Source organism: Pan troglodytes, chromosome 16, assembly GCF_028858775.2.
Source record: "Pan troglodytes isolate AG18354 chromosome 16, NHGRI_mPanTro3-v2.0_pri, whole genome shotgun sequence".
Lineage (NCBI taxonomy): Eukaryota > Metazoa > Chordata > Mammalia > Primates > Hominidae > Pan > Pan troglodytes.
This window is the reverse complement of record NC_072414.2, coordinates 23,278,372-23,297,849: the sequence shown is the minus strand read 5'-3', so window position 1 is coordinate 23,297,849 and position 19,478 is coordinate 23,278,372. Positions and strand designations below refer to the sequence as shown.

The window sequence follows — 19,478 nt, the reverse complement described above, 5'->3', positions numbered from 1 at the left end:
CACTGGATTCCAGGAGATTTTGTTAAAAGAAAGGTTCCATTAGGTTTAGAATAAAAATCTGTAAACCCAAGGACCAGAACTCCTTCTCCACATTCTTACAGCAAATTCTGTAATGGTCCCTTGCGGGAGCTCTCCCTCCCCACTGGCCCAAACCCCCACAGTCCAGAAGAGAAATAGGGCCCCTGGCCTGGCCCAGCCCAGTCTCAGCTCCTAAGCAGCAGGTGAACCCTTTCGCCATGGGCCAGCCATGACAGTAGGGTGAAGTCACCCCCAAAGGCCACCAGCCAAGGCACTGAGGAGCCAAGCTTGGCAAATGTCTGGGTGGCTGGGGATTCCTGGCGTTGGTGCCTGGCACCCCTGCCACCTCCCCTGGAGCCCCTGCCAGCCAGACACATGAAAACGTCCAGCCATGGCGTGTTTTCAGAGCATGCCCTGGTTTAAAGGGAAGGGGAAGGAGGCCACTCTGCTGACACTCCTCCAGTCCTGCCACAAAGAGGGGAAAGCCTAGGTGCCCACTCCCCTCCTGACACAGGCTGGAGGGGTGGATCTGGGATGTCTCCATCTGCACAGAGATGGGTATGGGTGTGGGGAGAGCCCCACCTCTGGAGCTGGAGTGACAGGCTCAGGGTGGTGTGGGTGCCCAGCGCTAGCAGGAGGTAGCTGCTAAGTATTGGCAGGTGTTTGTCCCAGGGGGGTTGGAAAACATCCCCCAGGGCCAAAGTCACCCCTGACAGCCAGGCCATTTGTGCACAGTAAGTATTTAGGGCAGCAACCAGGCATGGGCCACTTGCAACGCGTGGCTCTCCTGTCTCTGCTGCCGTCTCAGAGGGAGGGACACTGAACACATTATACAAAGACTGACAAGTGACCAGAAGTATGGGTGGGGACAGGAGATCAAGAGGTCTCCCAGGGAAGACTAATGAGCAGGTTAATTCGTGCACCAGAGCCTCAGACCTCTCCAAGGAGACCTTCCCCATGGAGTCATGGTGACCCACAGTCAGTGGGCACATCCCCACATCAGGACTCAGCCTGGCCCGAGGGCTGTGTGTGCTGTTGGAAAGCCAGAGCTGGCCAGCTCTTAACAACAACAGGCAGTTTAAGTAGAAAACTTTTCCAGGTCATTTCTTGAAGTTGGAAATCATCTCCTAACATGAAATCCAGTTCTTGCTCCTGCGGTTCAGGAGACTGACGGCATGGGTGGGCACACAGACTCTGCCAGGGCCCATCAGCACCCAGGCCACCTGTGGGTCCCCACTGGAGGCTGGATGCACCCCTCATGCCTCCTTGCCTTCTCCCTTCAGGTGAGCAGCCTGAAGGCTGGTCTCCTTCCCACTGCTGGGGGCCGACACCTGGTGGGAGGTGTGCAGACTTCAGACTGCAGGATGCTGTTTGGGAGGCTGTGTGCACCCAGCCTGTCTGTGGGCACTGCACCCCGCCTTACGGCTGGGGGCAAGTCTGAAGTCCCAAAGGCAACTGCCTCTGCAGAACATGCAAATGTGGCCACCCCAGACCTTGCTGCTGTTTCTCCCAGGATGGTGTCTGCTGCACACCTGAGCCGGCGGGCTCTGTGCAAGGGTGCAAGACAGTCCCCAGCTCAGGCGCCACTCTACACCCAGTCACTCAAAGCAGAAGAGAGAAGAGGCCACTCATGACCACAAGAGCAGGGCACGGAGACAGTATGTGCCTCGGCATCCTCCTCTCCCCAAGCACAGGAGCCTGGCCAGCAGGGGGATGCAGAAACTCCATGGCCAGGAGCGGCCCCGACACCCTCCAGCAAGCAGGCCCTGCCTGGGGAACAGGCACAAGTGTCCACGGAGCAATCAGACGCTGGGAGAGCGAGGAAGGCCATGCTCTCCTTAGTCACTCCAAATGTTCACCTCCGACCACAGGAAGCACCTCTATACAAAATACACTCACAGGAAGACGGAAATAAAGCAGGAAAGGGGTGCGAAGGCCCAGCTCAGCAGCCAAGAGGCCAGCCTCAAGAAGGCCTCATGCTTCCCTTTAGGAAACAATCCTCATATTTGCAAACATAGAACTGCTGCCCCAAAAAAGAAAGAAAATAAAGAAAAAAATACATATATCCGCAGATGGCCCAAAGCTCATGAAGGCAATTACTCCTGTAAACAAGAAGTGGAATGCCTGTGGAAACGAGCGAAGCCCAGGCGAGACACAAAAATAGCAAACCTAAGTCCTGAGTGGGATTCTCCGGGCTGCTGATGGCTGAGATGCCGACGGCAGCGATGAGCTCGCCCCACTTGAAGGAGCTGTTATGAAGCGATCCAGTGAGGCAAGTTTTGCTGCAAACAGGATTTCTGTTCTCTACTAAAGAGCTGTCAGTTAAGAAACCCGTCATGGTGCCTGGGTCTCAGGAGGGAAGGCGGGGCACCCAGCAGGGCACTGCGTCCCTGGGAGGGCAGCCGACATCCTCACCCAAGACTGCCCAGTGTGGGGAGTCTCACCCAGAGAATGCCTGTTCTCCGAAAGTCCTTCCCTTGGGGTGGGGTCACTCGGCAGGACTAGCATGGCCACCTGCAGACACAATCTCTCCTGTCCCTGTAAGACTGCCCAAGACTACTGACACAGGGTGCAGGGCAACTTTCAAGCCCACCTCAGAGAGATGGACTTGTCCAGAACTGTTCTGATGACTGGTGACTGAGTCTTTCACCTTGAGGTTGAGGTTTCAGTTCATCTACTTCTGCTAATTAAAGAGTCTAGCCAGGTACAGCCTGTTGGTACCTGAGAGGGGTTGGTTACCTGGTAACACGTGAGGCTCACCTGAGACGGGGTCACCACTCCCTAGTCTGAGCATGCCTGATGTCTAGCAACAGGGTCTCCATAGCAACAACAGGATGCTCACAGAAGCTCACAGACTGTACCACTTTTCTGCAGCCAGTCTGGGTTTATCCAGGAGGATACAGACGCGGAAGCTGAGGCTGGATGCGCCTGGGGCTGGGATGCCAGGAGCATCACCCCACATGCTGTGTCAGAGGGTGACTCTGGGAAGGGGGGCTCAGGGCAGGCTGTGAGGATCCTGGAAAGTGACCCAGCACCTGCTTTAAAACAGTAGTTCTGGGCTGGGTGTGGTGGCTCACACCTGGAGTCCCAGCACTTTGGCAGGCTGAGCTGTGAAGATAGTGTGAGCCCAGGAGTTTGAGGCTGTGGTGAGCCATGATCGCATCACTGCACTCCAGCCTGGGTGACAGACTGAGACCCAGCCTCAAAAAAAAAAAAAAAAGTTCTGAATTGTCCCAGCCTCAAAAAAAAAAAAAAAGATTCTGAATTGTCTATGTGTCTGTTTCTTTTCAAAAGAGAAGACAGCAAACCTGTCTGTTCATTTAGGTACCCATGAACAATACTGCAGGGGGTGAAATTTTGCTCTTGCAAGTTAATCACCACTTACCCGACACACACACGTACACACACGTGAACACACACGCACACACACCCCTCCTACTGGGTGCCTCACCCACATTCTACCCCTCTGCTCCTAGAGGCAGCATGACCAGACCCACTTCACAGTGAAAACCCAGAGATGGGCTCAGCCTGTCCCACTCTGAGGCCAGGGCTCCTCATTACTACACCACAGTGCCTCTGTTTAGATAACAAAGAACCAACAGACAAGAAGGCCTTTCTCTGATGAAAAATAAAACACTGAGAGCCTCCCAAGGAAGGTCATGCAAATACAACATTTGTGGAGTCAAGCTTCCATGAGGCGATCCAATAAGAGAGAAACAGCAATGTCTCGGGGCTCCAGGTCCAGAGCCCAAATTGTCAGGATGAGCACAGGGCACAGGGGCGCTGGGTCTCCCGTGAAACTCCCAAGTGTGCTCATGTTTTGGACTCCTTTAACACTTTCCAATACTATTTCAATACCTTTGACTTGAGATTTTTTTCTTTTGTTTTTAAGATAGGATCTCCCCGTGTCGCCCAGGTTTGAGTGTAGTGGCAAGATCGTGGCTCACTGCAGCTGCCACCTCCTGGGCTCAAGTGATCCTCCTGCCTGCAGGCTCCTGAGCAGCTGGTACAGGTGTGTGCACCACCATGCCCAGTGGAGTCTCACTATGTTGCCCAAGCTGGTCTCGAACTTCTGGGCTCAAGCAATTCTCCTGCCTCAGCCTCCCAAAGTGCTGGGATTACAGGCATGAGCTACCATGCCCAGCACGAGTTTTTTCTTAAACACTAAAAAAGTATATTTTCCAGGAAAAAAAATCAAATTCTGCATACATCTTTGAAGGGGGTGACGTTAGCAGGACTGTTTCTGCTTTACAAACAGAGAAAGGATGACAAGAAAGGAACTGAGCACCCAGGTGAGGAGGGATGCTGGGGCCCTCACCACAGCCCTGTGCCACCCAACCGCAGGAGAGCTGCCTGTTCAACAGGGAAACCTGGAAAGGCCAGGAGGCTTGGGGTGTGCACAAGCAACACCAGGCACTCATTCCAAAACAAATGCAGCAAATCTGAACATCTTTTTTGGTGCTGAGCTCCCTTGGCAACTGCCACAGCAGCTGCTGCACAGAGAGGCTTTGTAGGCAGGTTCACGCCTAAGGTTGGCCATGAGGGCAGTGGAGAGAGGACCCATGAGGCAGCCCAGCCCAACTGGGTACATCCTCAGCCTGCCTGAGTCGTGAGAAGGGACCCAAATAGACCTGCAGGCCTACAACGAAGACGAGACCCTGGAAACAGGCCTAGAGGCAGAGAGGCTCACAGGACACACCACCCACCAGGGCAACCTGGGTCAGCCCTACTGACAGTAAAATAAACAAAGCCACTTCCCTGGATCCTCACCTGGCTCCTCCATGGGGCAGGTGACTCTTTACAAGATAACCCATGGGTGGGCAGAGCAGGGAAGCCCAGTGAAATCCAAGGTGAAGGGCCAGGCCTGCACGAGAGCCCGCTGCTGCATCTCCCACAGCAAAGTGCCACCTGGGGCACTCCCACGAGACAGCAGGCGGGGGGCGGGAGGACATCCACTGGGTGCAGCCAGCCCAGGCTACCTAGGTGAGCAGTTAGAATTTAACAGCAAACACCAACAAGGTATAAACAAGCACATGCCCTGACCTGCAGGGAGGGGGCCAGGCCTCTGGCGGGAGAGTCCAGCACTGGGTGGGAGGGCGCTCCTCGGGCTCAGTCAGACGCATCAGCCTTCAGACAGCTTCTGGAAGCACCAGTTGTGGGTATCTGAACACCCAACAGGGGAGAGGCATCTCCCCAAAATTTTCCATGGAACTTAATTAGCCTCGAAGCCAATAAAATCCTGGTGTGGTGTCTACGTAAGCACGCCTGGTCCCTGGATCGTGGCCAGTGCTCTCCCAGCCTCCCGTGCCAGCTGTCGGCAGTGGGGGGCCCTCTGTGCTGCCCCCGCACTGCCTCACCAGGGCCTTGCCACCGTCTAAAAGAAAAGTCAATGAATCACTAAAACATTCCTCCTATAAAGGGAAGACAAATGTTTATTAAGAAATTATAGAAACCAAGTCAGACATTTTGGTATCTTAGTCATTCTTGCTAATTTAAAAAAAAAAAACCAAAATAGAAACCCATCCTAGAAACTTGAGACAATGGGAACTTCTCTAGCCAGGAGCACTTGGAGCCATGGCACAGCCCAGTTGCCAAGGCAACCCAGTGTTTACCTCCAGTTCTGCTGTGTAGGAGGACCCTGACCATGAGCAGGGACAGTCAGCCAAGCCACCTCCTCCCAACACCCAAGGGACAGGCCGCCAGGGCATCCCCAGAGGGCGGAAGGAGGAAGCCACAGCCTCCCCCACAGTGTCTCCCAGGATGAGCAGCTACAGACAGCACAAAGGAGGGGTGCCTTCGCCCTCCCTCCTCAGGCCCCCCTGGGGTCTGCTCCCCTGTATACCCACCTGCTGCTTGTCCTGAGGGGTGGAAACCCCTGAAGGCTGTTAAAGAAATGCTCAGATCCCACAGTACAAGGGGGAGTAGAGGAAGTGAGAATGGGGCCAGACTGAACCTCAGCTTGGCAGCCAAGGAGCTCAGTTCCCATCCATTAACCCGGCCAGGGCCAGGATCCCAGCAGGCTGCTGGCCCCCCTGGTTTGCAGAGGAGGAGCAGAGAGACCAGGGGGCAGAATGGCCCAATATGGAGTACCTCATCAGGGACCAAGGGTACACACCCTCTGGCTTGGCTCCAGGGTCCCACCCTCCATCCTGAAGGCTGGTTCTGCCTACACAGCCACGGCTGGGCACACACTGCTGCTTCCTACCCTGCTCTTGTAGAGACCAGCCTTTAAGTGATGCAGCCCCACTGGGGTTCATAGGGCTGGGAGAAACAAACATTGTGCTGCAGCCCGCACCACCTGGCCAGATGCCTCAAGACTGGGTTACTTCCAGTGGAACGACTGTTCTGAGACTTGGCTGCATGGCTGACCACGTGTGCATGCGCATACACAAGCACATACACGCATGCTGCAAATATGGGCATATATACACACACACATACACATACACATGCACACACTCACATAAATGTCCATCTTCCAAGGCCATGTGCAGTGCTAGATGTGCAAAGGAATTCAAACGCTTGGCTCATAATCCAGGGCAACTAGGAAGATCAGGGAAACAAACTTAGAAATTTCTCAAAGGCTAAAGTGAGTGAACTTAAGAATGATACAATTTGTCCAAAGCAAACTGCTGAAGTGTACTACCCAGCCCATCATTAGGGAAACTTCAAATCACAAGCTATAAGTAGCCAAGGCTGTATTTCCTGTAAGACTCTAAAGCCTGACAGTAATTCAGGAAAACCACCTACCTGCTCGCCAACACAGCAGCTCTACACCTGTGACAGTAGACACTGACAGGCTCCTGCTCTGTCAGCCGCAAAGAGGACACAGTATAAAGTGCTAAAACTAATTTCAACCTTGATAAAAGATGGTATCCTGCAAAGCCCCTCAGGCTTACCCAGAGAATGCCCTGGCACCTTAGGCCAAGTAGCAAAGTACAGTCATGCACCACATAATGACGTTTCAAACAATGACAGTCCACGTGGGACGAGAGGCTGGTCCCATAAGACGATACCCCATTTTAATTGTACCTTTTCTATATTTAGATACAAAATGCTTACCATTGTGTTACAGTTGCCTACAGTATTCAGGACAGTACTATACTGTACAGGCTTGCAGCCTAGAAGCAAGAGGCTACACCATACAGCCTAGGTGTGCGGTAGGCTATGCCATTTAGGTGTGCATAGTAAGTGCATTCTATGATGTTCACATAAGGACGAAACTGCCTAACAACACACTTCTCAGAACGCACCCCTGTCATTAAGCAACCTATGACTGTAATTTTAGAAACGGCCTGCCATGCAAGCAGAAAAAAAGGGCACTCTGGAAAAGATAATAAAACCTTGGGCATCTTCCCTCAGAACGCACAGCTGCAAGGGGCCAGAGCCCCTGTGGGTCCTAACGTGCTGCTGTCCAAGGCCTCCTTCTGCCACACCATCCATGCTAGAAGACAAAAACAACAACTGGTGGACAAGCACAGGAGAAACCTTCCACGTGTAAGGCGGGCGGAAGAAGGAAGTAAGACCTCAGCGATGGGATGGAGGGAATCTGAGTCCCTGCCTGCCCTGCCGCAGGCCACTTAGCATGCCTAGTGGGAGAGGGACACGGGCGCAGATGGCACCCCTGTGGATGCCTTCAATGACGAGTAAACAAACCAGACATGGACAGTCATGCAGGTGAGGACAACAGGGCAGTACGTCTGGAGAGCAGATAGGCCAAACTATGCAAAGCAAGACCATGGACAGCCTGCCAAATGCTCAGACTGTGTGTCACATTTACATATCCCAGATTCAGATGTGTGGGAACCATGTCATTAACTCCCATTTATCCGCCCTGGTCCCTGAAAATGTGTTGGGGTTTGTTGTTGCTATGATGCCCAGGTGCACCCAAGGTGCTGACCCCGGCTCCCAGATCCTGGCTTTGAGCAGCACCCCAGCCAGTGGCCCAGGTGAATAGCCTTAACCTTTTTGGTAACCCGAGACCAATGACCTGCTGGACCCATGCCCTCTGCCCCACTCCCAGTCAACAAAGGAGTCAGGTTCTAAGACTCACATACGCCTTCGCTCTATTTCCAATCTCTTTTCCAACAATTCCTTGCAGACACCCCTATTCATGCTCTGCCATCAACTTTAACTTCTACCAATACCCCTAAACCAAGTTCCCTTTATTATTTTTCTTTTTTAGTGAGCATTTAGACAATAAAAGGGTTAAAGACAAGTAGAAAGGCTCAGAGAAGTTTATCAGAGGAAGAAATTCTGGCTGTATCACAGGCCCTGCACATACTTAGGTGTGGCCCAAGAAGGACTCTCAGGTCTCGCTAACCCATGCATACCTGTTAGATCTCCAGGGAGCACCTGACCACCTCCCACATGCCAGGACACTTGGCCTCCCCATCCACAGCTTGGACCCACATATGGAAGCACAAGGCCCCTGCCATCCCCAGTGGCCATAGGTCTTGGGGTCACTGCTTTGTTCACAGGCTCTCCTTACTCCAGGAGGAAGACAGATGTGTCCCCCAACGAGGCCAGACCGGGAAAGGATGGTGGCCCCCCAAGCATTAGCTGCCAGTGCTCCAAAAGGGAATGAGGAGGCCCCACCCAGGGCCCTGACCACTCGCCAGGCTGCTCAGGCATCACCTCACCTCCCATGTGTGTCCAGTGTACGCTGGGGTCAGGGGAGAAGCTCGTGGCTCCTCTGAGCCCACGTCATCCTCTCCCCACTCCCAAGCTTCCTCCCACCTGGCCTGTGCTCACAGGAGACAAGCACGTGACACAACTCCACCTTTAGAAGCTTCTCCTGAGACAGGAGGCCAAGGTAGGCTCTGAGCCACATGCTCTTTGGTAAGCGATTTTTGCTCTGGGCCTTCAATTCTTGCAGAGCTCTTTCACGATGCAGCGTGGGCTCCAGCTTCAAGGAGACGAGCCTGTGCCCTGTGCCTGGGGACCCAGGGTCACCCATCCATGCAGAGTAGGCCACACCCCTGTGGCACCAGCATAAGGACATTTAATCTGAGACATCAAGCTTCAGTGCTTCCCCAAACAAGTCACCTTGGGACAGACTGGCCAATGGCCATGGAGTGCAGCCAAGTTTCTGGTTAGCAAGTGTTTTTGTGTGATGAACTTCAAAAATGGAGAACAATAAACAGAATACTCCCCCTGCCAAGTGTGCTGTCTTGTTTGTCCAGAAAGATGTTGGTAAAAACCAGGGACTGGTCAAGGCTGTGTTTCTGGTGCTCGGTGCCATGCTGTGCCCTCCCCCCGCCCCCTGCCCCGCCACCACACACACACACCCACCCACACACATACACACACACACAATGCCCAACAGCAAATGGCGATCACAGCCTGGCCCTGCATCAGGAGGGGAACTGAAGCAGTGTGGAGGACACAGGAGCCGGTCACTCTGCTGGGCAGGGCAGCAGGGTGTGAAGGCATAGCCCCTTCACCACAGCCCTAGTTTCAACTGAACAAACTCCATGTCTCCCCCAAAAGCCTGCCTCACAAACAGCTGGTAACATTTGCTGGGGATGAAGACGGACCTAAGATCTAAAACTGAACTAGAAATCAGAAGTTCCACATAGCCACTATGTTCCAGGTGTGGATGCTCCCCCATTCAGCAAGCATGAGCAGGGTGCCACGTCCACTCACACACACACCCATATGTGTTTCTACACATGTACGTGGCTATGGAGGCATACGTGTTTATGGCCAAATGGCAGAGCTTTTGGTTGGGTGAGGATTTCTTCTGTGCCCAGTGCCCGATTGATGCCAAGAGTAAAACAAGTTCGAGTTTCTGTTATTTTGGCCCAGAAGTGTCCAAAGCCTTCTGAACTCAGTATCTCCCACCCCGAGGACTGCACTGGTGGCTGTCTCCATGACCCCAACATCAGCCACACAGCACAGTGGCTGCTTCTGAATTGCCAAGCTGGAGAAAAGTTTATTCCCATCTCGACAGGAAGTTGACTTCTCAAGAAAATAATCCCATTTGGGGCTTTGAAAGGAAAGAAAAGGTCGGGTGTGGTGGCTCATGCCTGTAATCCCAGCACTTTGGGAGGCCGAGGTGGGCGGATCACCTGAGGTCAGGAGTTCGAAACCAGCCTGGCCAACATGGTGAAACCCCGTCTCTACTAAAAATACAAAAATTAGCTGGGCACGGTGGCAGGCGCCTGTAATCCCAGCTACTTGGGAGGCTGAGGCAGGAGAATCACTTGAACCCGGGAGGCGGAGGTTGCAGTGAGCCGAGATTGTGCTATTGCACTCCAGCCTGGGGGACAAGAGCAAGACTTCGTCTCAAAAAAAAAAAAAGAAAGAAAGAAAAACAGGTTCAGGTGTGTGGACTTAGGACAATTTTTGTTTATTTCTTGAAAGCACATAAAGACTCACCAGGACTTAGAGAGTGTCACCCGCCGTAGGCCCTCCCCAGCCCTAGGAGACAGGCTGCCTGTGGCCACAGGGCCGGCATTCAGGTGGGCTGACCAAGAACACACTCACAGTTACCCTTGAGCTGGCTATTAATACCATCTGGAGCCATTTTCATTCAAAAGAAAATCAGGGTGTCTTGTCTGTTTGGGGAAAGGAGCACCTAGGCCTCCTCCAGGTGGTCCTTTGACTTCAAAAGCCTTCCAAAGCTGAACCCAACCCCCAACATCTCTCCAGTCAAGGAAGCTGGAAGATGGAGTAGAAACCAACCAGGTGGACAGAAGGGGCTGAGCCTGGCCGCCCACCTTAACCATGTGATCCTGCAGTAGGACAGGCTAATATCCCATGCCCCCCCCCCCCATGAGGTGATGGAAGTGCCCAGTATCACCTGTGCCATATTTTGGACCAAAATTTGTTTAAACCAGACCTGATCACGGGAAACAATCAGACCAATCCACATTGTGAGTTGTTCTACAAGACAACTGGCTTTGGGCCTTCAAATGCCAGCGTAACATAATAAAGGACCAAAAGATGGGAAACTATCCTAAACTAAGGGAAACTAGAGAGGACAACCAAATGCAATGTGTGATTAACTGGATCCTGAATCCTATACTGGACATTTTAGGAATCACCAGGGGAACTGAATATGGACTGCGTATCAGATAATATATAATATTTAAAGAGAGAGGCGAGATGGAAAAGGGAGAAAAATATAGACAAAAAATTAATTTTTCTTTCTTTAGAAAGAAAAAGAGAAGGAGGAAAGGAGAAAAATGTGGCAAAATATTACCCAATGACCCTATGGGAAGAGTATAGGAGTGTTCACTATACTACTCCCTCAACCTTTAAGAAGCAGCAAAAATCTGTGCGGGAAGCCGTGTGCTGGGGACATCCAGATTTCTACTACCACAGGGCCCTGCTCACCTGCAGTCACCTGAAACACTGGTCCAGACAGGAGTGGCAGTAGGACACAGCAGGTACACCCACCTCGGGGGCGGCTGCCCAGGCTCAAGCCCCAGCTCCAATCCCTGTTCCACCCTCACTTACTGTGTGACCTTGGGCACGATTCCTAAGGCATCGGAGCCTTAGCTTCCTTATTTGAAATTTAGTATTAATAATAGAGCCTACTTCATAGGGTCCTTGTGAAGATTAGATAGCTTGATGTAAACTAACACAAACAGAACGATGCCTGGCCCCTAGAGCAAACAGTCTGGAAGTCTTAGGATTGTGAAAGTTGAGTGTACCGTTCTAGAAGTTTTTATTTTTAAAACTATTTTAATTGCTTCCTGAAAGCACAAACTGAACACACTTCACAGTGCCATGGTATCTCAAGATCCCTGCTAGAGTGTTCATTATTCCAGGGTCTCTCATGCAGACCTCAGGGATTGCTGCGGAGAAACATGTGCCTCTCCACAAATGGCCCCATGCTTGTTCCAGTGCTGGTTGACTGTAGGGCTTCTTCATGACCCATTTAAACACACACACTTACACACGCATATGTTAACAACCTGCTGGTTTGTTTCTTCCCCTGCCTTTAGCTGCCATCCATGTCTTTTGCCCTTCCCCAGTAACCAATTGGATTAAAACTATGTGTAAAGTGGGAGCACACAGGATCTAAGGGCAGGAGGCTGTCAGAAGCTTGAGAATTGGGCTTCAGGGCACCTACTCAGAAGGATCAGGCCCCCATCTCTGCTGTGTTCCAGACATGTGAAGCCCCAGACACAGGCTACTGGTTTAATGAACTGCGTCCTATCAGTTTGCTCAGGCAGCACAGCTTCCAGCCTTCTTTCAGCAGGGGGGGAAGGGGGGGGGTGGAGATGGCGCCACACCAGCCCCCATCCTACTGCTCCAGGGCTGAGTGCCCACCACACACTTTCCAATCTCTGTAAAACCAGAACTGAAGATGGCCAAGAGAGCCAGCCACCAGGCGTGCGGGAGTGACAGTGGTTTTGCTGGTACTGTTTTAAACGTTCTCAATGTTCTCACACATGCAAAAGGAGAACTGGGAGAAGTAAACATTTTCAAGAAGGTGGAGTGGCGACACAATAGGTCTCTCCCTCAGAGCAGGGACTAACAAGTGTGGTCTCTTTCCTTGAAAAACATAACATAGTAACTCCACAACAAATTTAACCAACACTTATAAACCCTGTCAATACCACCACTAGGTCTCAATCCTACAGAAATGCCAGCTCCTCTGCACCAAGACACACACACACCAGAGTCCACTGCTACACAACTTGTAATAGCAGAAAAAACAAAAAAAGGCAATGTAGCTGTCCTTTCCATAAGTGAAGGGTAAATAAGTTACAATGCAGCCATATAACCACATCTTGGAATACCATGCGGCTATGAAAAAGAATGAAGATGCCTCATTTAAGCAAACACACAGAACAAAATGCCAGCAGTGAGATACTTGCTAGGATCCTATTTAAGTATGTTTCAAAATGTCTACGTGGACACACACGTATGCATACGTGCAAATCCATCTAGAAGGTCTGTAAAGAAAAACACCAACGTGGGGTAACAGTGGTTTGGTGGTGGTGCAGGCTGGCACCTCCCATGCTGCATACACTTCTGCATTGTTTGAGGAGTTTCACAACTAGGGCCACTGGCAGCCTGGGACAGCGAGGGTATGAGAGGGAGGGGTGGGCGTGCTGAGCCACTGGCCTGTGTGTGTCTCTGAACAAAGCACAGGCCACCAACAAGCCTGGCTTTGCCCTGGGTAAAGGAGATCCCACCCAGATGCCCTCTGCTCTGCCAGATGCCCTCTGCTCTGCTTTCCCAGGCAGCAGCATCAGGGAGGACCTGCAGGGAGCCCAGGGGGCGGTGTGCTTGGAAACAAGTCTCTAAAGCCAGAGTGTGCCCTGGGGGAGGGGTCGCAATAATCTGTCAGGATCAAATCCTTGCTTCAGTGGGTAAAGATAAATTTCAGGTGAACCCCACCCAAATTATCACAGGAAATGGCTGACAGAATGTGATCTTACTCTACGTCCCTCCTCCACCCCAAACAGGGCCAGGTGACCACAAACATGCCTCGGGTTCTGCAGGAGGGAAGGCTGGGCACGCCACTGTGCCCACCTTTCCATGGGACCCCCAGAACCCAGAGAGGGCCCAGCATGCAGAGAGATGTTTTGGCTCCAGCACTGGAGGGAAAACAGGGCACAGAGCAGTTTTGAAAACAATTCTCTGTGGGAACAAATAGGTAGAAATGCATTCAGGGTCTCTCTGCCAAGAAAGACCAAGTGGCCATTCTGCTGGGGGCCTGCCAAGTCTCCCCATTCAGGACAACACGCAGGACTCTCCAGAGGCAGGATCTGGGCAACCAGTCTGCCCTCAAGAGGGCCCCAGCCTGACCTATCGAAGGTGAGTCCTTGAATTTCTGCATCAAAGCACCTCAGGTTCCAAGAAAATCTGCTCCTGGTCTTGCTGCTCCCCTAAGCCCCTCTTAGCAAACTTTCCAGGTCTGGACTCGGAAGTTCTAATTGGCCAAATAATAAAGTAGCACGAGCTGCAAAGATGCTTTTCTCGGTTTTGTGTTATTATGCATTGTTATAACATCAACAATTACCTAAATGTGACAGAAACCAATGTGTCCACAGAATAACTCCTGGAAGAGTGGGAGTGGGAAACCACACTGCTACACAGCTAACCAGGACAGAAAGCTCTTAGCATGCAGCTGTTCAGAGAGTGGGGGTGGAAAATCAGAGCAGAGCCACGGCCAAGGGACCACAAGTGCCTCCAGAGTCAAGGCTGACCCTTGCACTTCTCAAAGGGTCTTCACATACTTGACCTCATTTCCCTGAAGACTTTGCAGGTGGTCAGGGCAGACATCACAAAGTTGCAGGGAGATCTGGGAACCGGTCCCTGGTCACATAGAGGAACAGCACAGAGCAGCTGGCCACCTTCCTGGTTGTGATATTCACCCTCTGCCATGAAATTACTGTGGATCCTGGAAATGCGGGAAGTGGGGCGGGGGCACCTTCCCGAGCCTAATGGAGTACGGGGCCCGGCATGACCTCAGTCACTGACTGCAGAGACCCCACAATGCTGCTAGAGGCCCACAAACCACGGACACCTCAGAGCCCACGGCTGCAGCAAAGCCATCACCTTGTGGCCTGCCTTCTCAGTCATCCCTGAGGCCTGCCTGGGTTTCTCCCTTCTGCAAGATGCTCTTTTCTCCCCCAACAGCAAGCTCCTCTTCTCCCTTGAGGAACACCAGTTACTTATGCTCTGCACACCTGGGAAGGGGCTGGAAATGGGCTTCCCAGGGGTGCCCTCCACCAGATGCTGAACCAGACTCCCTCCAGAGGCAGGTTTCTGGGCAGTTCAACTCTCATAATGGGTCACCTGGGGTACCGGTAACATGCACTCCCAACTGCAGGCTGGAACTGTGTGTACTAGGTCGGCATCAGGGGCCCGGAAATCTGCATTCTTCCCAACTCCCCGCCACCCCGCTGCCGGAGCCCTGTGCACTTCCAACTTGGAGGCCGGCTTCCACCGTGGAGGTAGGACTTCTGATGTCTGCAACCTGAAGGGTGGAATAGTTTCTCTGCTTCAAGAACGAGCACTGTAGCACACTGCAGACACTCAAAGGGTTGGTCCCATTCTCTTTTGCCTGCCTTCGGTTTCCAGGCGCTCCGAGGAAACTGGCCCCACCTACAGCGGGAGGCCCGGGTCTCCAGGGCCCCTGCGCCAATATTCTAGTCAAGAGGCTCGCGCGGGGCCAGAGCCTGAAGCAGGAGATGAACCCACCAGGAAGACATCCCAAGGCTGAGGCCCTGACAAGCCGGCCCCGCCCACGACGGCGAGCCCCTCCCCTCGGCCACCCCCCTCCTCAATTCCCCGCTACCGGTGCTGCCGAGTGGCAGGCCACCCTGACAGGAGCCGTAGAAAAATTTCCCAAACATTAAGTATCCTGCCCAGCACGGGCATCATCCCCCAAAGCGGATCTCAACCCCAGCCACGCCCCAATCGCTGCCCCCACCCGATACTCAGGATCCACCTGGAGCCGAGCTGAGCCTAGCCTGGCCCCTCCCCTAGGGCCACACCCACCCTGCAGCCGCGTCCCGAGCTGAACTCTGAGCCCACACTGACTCCCACCCCCAACCTGAGCCCCCACACCCTTAACTGACCCCGAATGCCTAGAAATGGCCCCGCTCTCACCCTCTACCCCATCACCTGCCACGTGGTTTGGGGCGGCCACAAAAGCCTCCCGGGGGAAAGTTAGTCCGAGATCCGAAAGCCTCACCTGCAGACCTTGGGCCCTTTCAGTTCCAAATGGTAAAAAAAAGGGGCCTTCAGCTCTAGGGTATCCAAGGCTGCAGCTTTTTTATGCCTTTTAATCACTATGTGAACTATTTTACAAATGAGAGATCACCACCCTTGGTCACAAGACAACAGTATTCAGTAGACGGGTTTTGAGCCTGCCCCCAAGGTAGAAGAGGTGAGTGTCACAGAAGAACTCACGTGAGCTCAGAGGAAGCATACAATTCTTTCCACCAAAATGGGGAAGGATTGCCGTCCATTAAAATATTTTCATCTTTATGTTAAAAACGAAACAAAAAGGGGGGAGGGAACCGCCACAGATGAATCAACTACAAAGTATCGGGCCGCGCGTGGGAACTGTTGCCGCTGGGCTGGCGGGGGCGGGCGGTGATCCCCAGGCTGGAGGCTCAGCGCCCGCCCTGGCGCAGGTGCCGCCCGCCCCGCACCGGCCCAGGGCAGGCGAGAGGTGCGCAGGCGAGAGGTGGGCAGGCGAGAGGGCAGCACGGAGGATGGGCAGCGGCCAGGGCATTCCTTTCCGGAGAGAGCCTCGAGGCCGAGGAGCCCTAGGGCCGGGCGCGCCCCCGCCGGGCCGGATGGGCGGGGGCTCCCACAAAGAGCCGCAGGCGGGGAGCGGGACCCGGGACCGCCCCCCGCATCGCCCAGCGCCGCCGCTGACTTTGGTTACGACAAATTAAACCTTAGAGCGCTGGAAAAATTACAGGAAGAAGAGAGCGAAGAATGTGCCGAGTGACGAAGGAAACCTTGTCCCTGCGTGAACTTCGCCCGCCGCGCGCCGGGGCCGGCCCCTCCCCTCCTGAGCGCGCGCACGGGCAGCGGGGGAGGAAACGAGGAGGGACCCCGGAGAGCGTCCCCTGCCCCCGCTCCGGGCGCCCCACCGTCACGAGTGCCGCCTGCGGTCCACACCCAGGCCGCCCGCACCTGCCCGCGCCGCCTCCCGGCCGGGAGGGGTCCCCGCCCCCAGCCCAGATGACTATATCCGCCCCCGCGGCCCCACCCGAGCGCGCCCGGGGAGGGGGCGTGCCCGGCGGGGGCGCGGTCGCCTGGCGGGCGCCGGCTCCGCGAGCCAGGACCCGCCTCGCGCGACGCGCGGGGCCAGCCGCCGGTCGGAGCTGCAGGGGAAGGGGCGAGGCCCCCGGCGTCCCGGCCCGCCCGGCCCCCACCTCGCGCCCCATCGGCGGTTCCGGAGGCGTGGTCGGGCAGCTCGCGCCGACCCCGTCCGCGCGATCCGGGCGCCCGCGCCGCCCCACTGACCTGTGTGAGTTCTCAGGTGCGCCTTGAGGTGCGAGGATTTCCCGTAAACTTTCTCGCAGCCCGCGTAGTGGCACTTGTGCTTCCTCTGCGGGGACTCGAGGTCGGCGCGACTTCTGCCCCGCCGGCCCCTTTGTCTGAGGCCGGGCTCGCCGCTCCCCGCGGGCCCCGGCTCCCGCTCGGGCTCCAGCCCCGCCTCGGGCTCCGGCTCGCTCCACGCCGGGCTGGGGGGCGCGGCCGCCGCGCCTTCGGCGCCGGGGGAGGCGGGCTCGGGGGCGGGCGGCGGCAGGCGGCAGGGGGTCCTCGCCTTCCGGGCCGCGGCGCCCTCCCTGCGCTCCGCTGGGGCGGGCGCCGGCGCTTGCTGGTTGAGGTCCGCTAGGATCCGCGCCACCACGAAGAGCGAGGCGCTGTCCTTACCATCGCGGCGCTCCTCGACGCGGGGCAGCGTGGGGGTGGCGGCCACGGCCGCGCCCTCGGGCCGGGATTCCGGCCCCTCCCGCGGCCCGTGCACGACCGCGCGGCTCGACATGGACACGAGGCACTCGGCGGCGAAGTGGTCCACATAGGCGGCGGCTGCCATGCTGCGGGCTGGGGCCGGCGCCGGTGCTCTTGCTGCGAGGCGTCAGCCGCGCATCCGCACCCACGGCCTCGGGAGAGCGGGCGGGGGGCGGGGGCGCGGCGCGCCCTCTCCTCGGGCTGGGCTGGGCTGGGCTGGGCTGGGCTGGGCGCGCAGCCGCCTGTGCCGTCACCCGCGCGGCTCCGCGTCTGCGAGGCGCCGGCCCGGCCGGGCACCGAAGAGTGAGCGCATGGGGCGCGCGGGCGACTGGGGTCCCCGCGCGGCGTCAGGGGCGGCCGGTTCTAAGGATGCCGAGCGGCAACGTTAGGGACCACCTCGCCAAGTCGCGGCCGCAGCTTCGCCGCGCATTGTGGCAGGCGGGACAGCTGCCGTGCGCGCCGCGGCTCCGTGTGGGCGGCCCGGCCCCGGGGGTGGGCGGGGCCGGGGCCACATCTGGACCCGACGTCAGCCCCCAGCCACATCCTGGCGGCGCAGGTTACAGGCGGCAGCGGCTGCGGGGAGCTGCGCGCGCGGAGGGGGCGGGGACCCCAGAGCGCGCACCGGCGGAACGGAGCGGTCGCGTGCCCGCGCCTGGGCAAGGGGGCGTGACAGAGGGCCGGGACAGACGCCATTGGTCCGTGAGTGCACGGCCAGGCCAATCCGGGCCGTTAGAGGGGCGTGCCCGGTCCCGGGCCCTGCGCGCGCCAGTGGGCGTGTCCCCTGGGCCGGTGGGAGGAGGGGCGGAAACTGGAGCGGGGCGCGCTGACGCATGACGTCCGGGGGCGGCGGGCCGGGTAGTCGCGGCGTGGAGCGGCTGCTTGTACCCCCCGCGGCGGGGACACAGCGAGCACTTCTTTGCCGGAGCTTTTGTGTGGTGACAGCCTTGGCCCCCGGCATGGAGGGGAGCGGTTTCTGGAGGGCGCCATTTGTTCCTCCCGCGATGGGCGCCGGCGGGGAGGCGTGTCTGCCCGGCCGGGCGCGGGGCTGCCTAGGGGCGGAACGCACTCGCGCCGCGCCCTCCGCCGCCGGCTTGCCGGGAGGCCGCGCTTAGAGCCTCAGGCCGCTCGCCCTCCCCACGCCCCTGCCTTGCAGAGCTCCGGGAGTCCGGGCGGGGCAGCTCCCGCGGGAGGGACAGACTCGGGCTCGTTCCTGGCGGCCGGGGTCCGGAGTGCGGCCGCGCTGCCCTTGAGGTCGGGTCAGCCCGAGCAGGACTGGCCTCGGCTGGCGGTGAGCCTGGCAGCCCGGGTGGCGCGCCCACCGCGGCCTGTGCCTCCAGAAGCGAACTACGTGCCAGGGCGGCCGGCGCCGCTGCTGAGGGAACGCGGGGCCCCTTCCTCCCCCTCCCGCCGCAGGCCCGCTGCCAACTCTTCTAGGCTGCCCCTCTCCCACCGCGGTCGCGGGGGCTTCAAACGCCACCAGCTGCGAGGACCCCGCCCACCGCGCCCCACCCGCCCGCTGTCTGGGCCTCCCGGAGGAAATGCTCGGCTGCGCCCAGCCCGCGCCTCCCAGCCCGGGCCGGGCCACCTTGCCCTTGACTCTCACGGTAACCCCTACCCCAGCCCGCGGCCCCAGCCATTCTCCAGGCCTGGGCCGTCCTCGGAGACGCCGGTGAATAACTTCCCACCGCCGCGGAACCGGGCTCAGCAAACCCCCTACTGCCTCGCCCCGGTGCATTGTGCTTAGTGGACGTTCGAAGGAGTCAGCCACCCTTGCTGTGTTCTGAGAGGAGCCTGGAGAATGAAGGAGCCCGGGCACTCACCCTCAGTGGACCCTCGCAGTGGGAGGGGGGTGTCATTCTTCTCTCAGAATTAAGGTTAATAGCCGAGTTCGAGTTCTCACCAAATTAATTTGGGGTTGGAGCTCAGTAAGACTGGTTTTCAGGTAACCGACGAGGGACCGAAACGGCCATTCTGGGTTGCGTGTTACGGTGAACAGCAAACTGCATGGATGT

General features: G+C 56.5%; 1 protein-coding gene across 1 annotated transcript in view; it reads right to left on the bottom strand.

The window, feature by feature from the left end:
• KLF13 (KLF transcription factor 13) overlaps nucleotides 1–17,939 on the bottom strand; it is a 51,064-nt gene extending 33,125 nt beyond the window's left edge. The window contains exon 1 of the mRNA XM_510269.6: nucleotides 16,975–17,939. Within this exon, the coding sequence (XP_510269.2) occupies nucleotides 16,975–17,551 (577 nt within the window). The 5' untranslated portion in view covers nucleotides 17,552–17,939. The remainder of the gene's footprint in view (nucleotides 1–16,974) is intronic.
• Nucleotides 17,940–19,478: the final 1,539 nt, after the last annotated feature.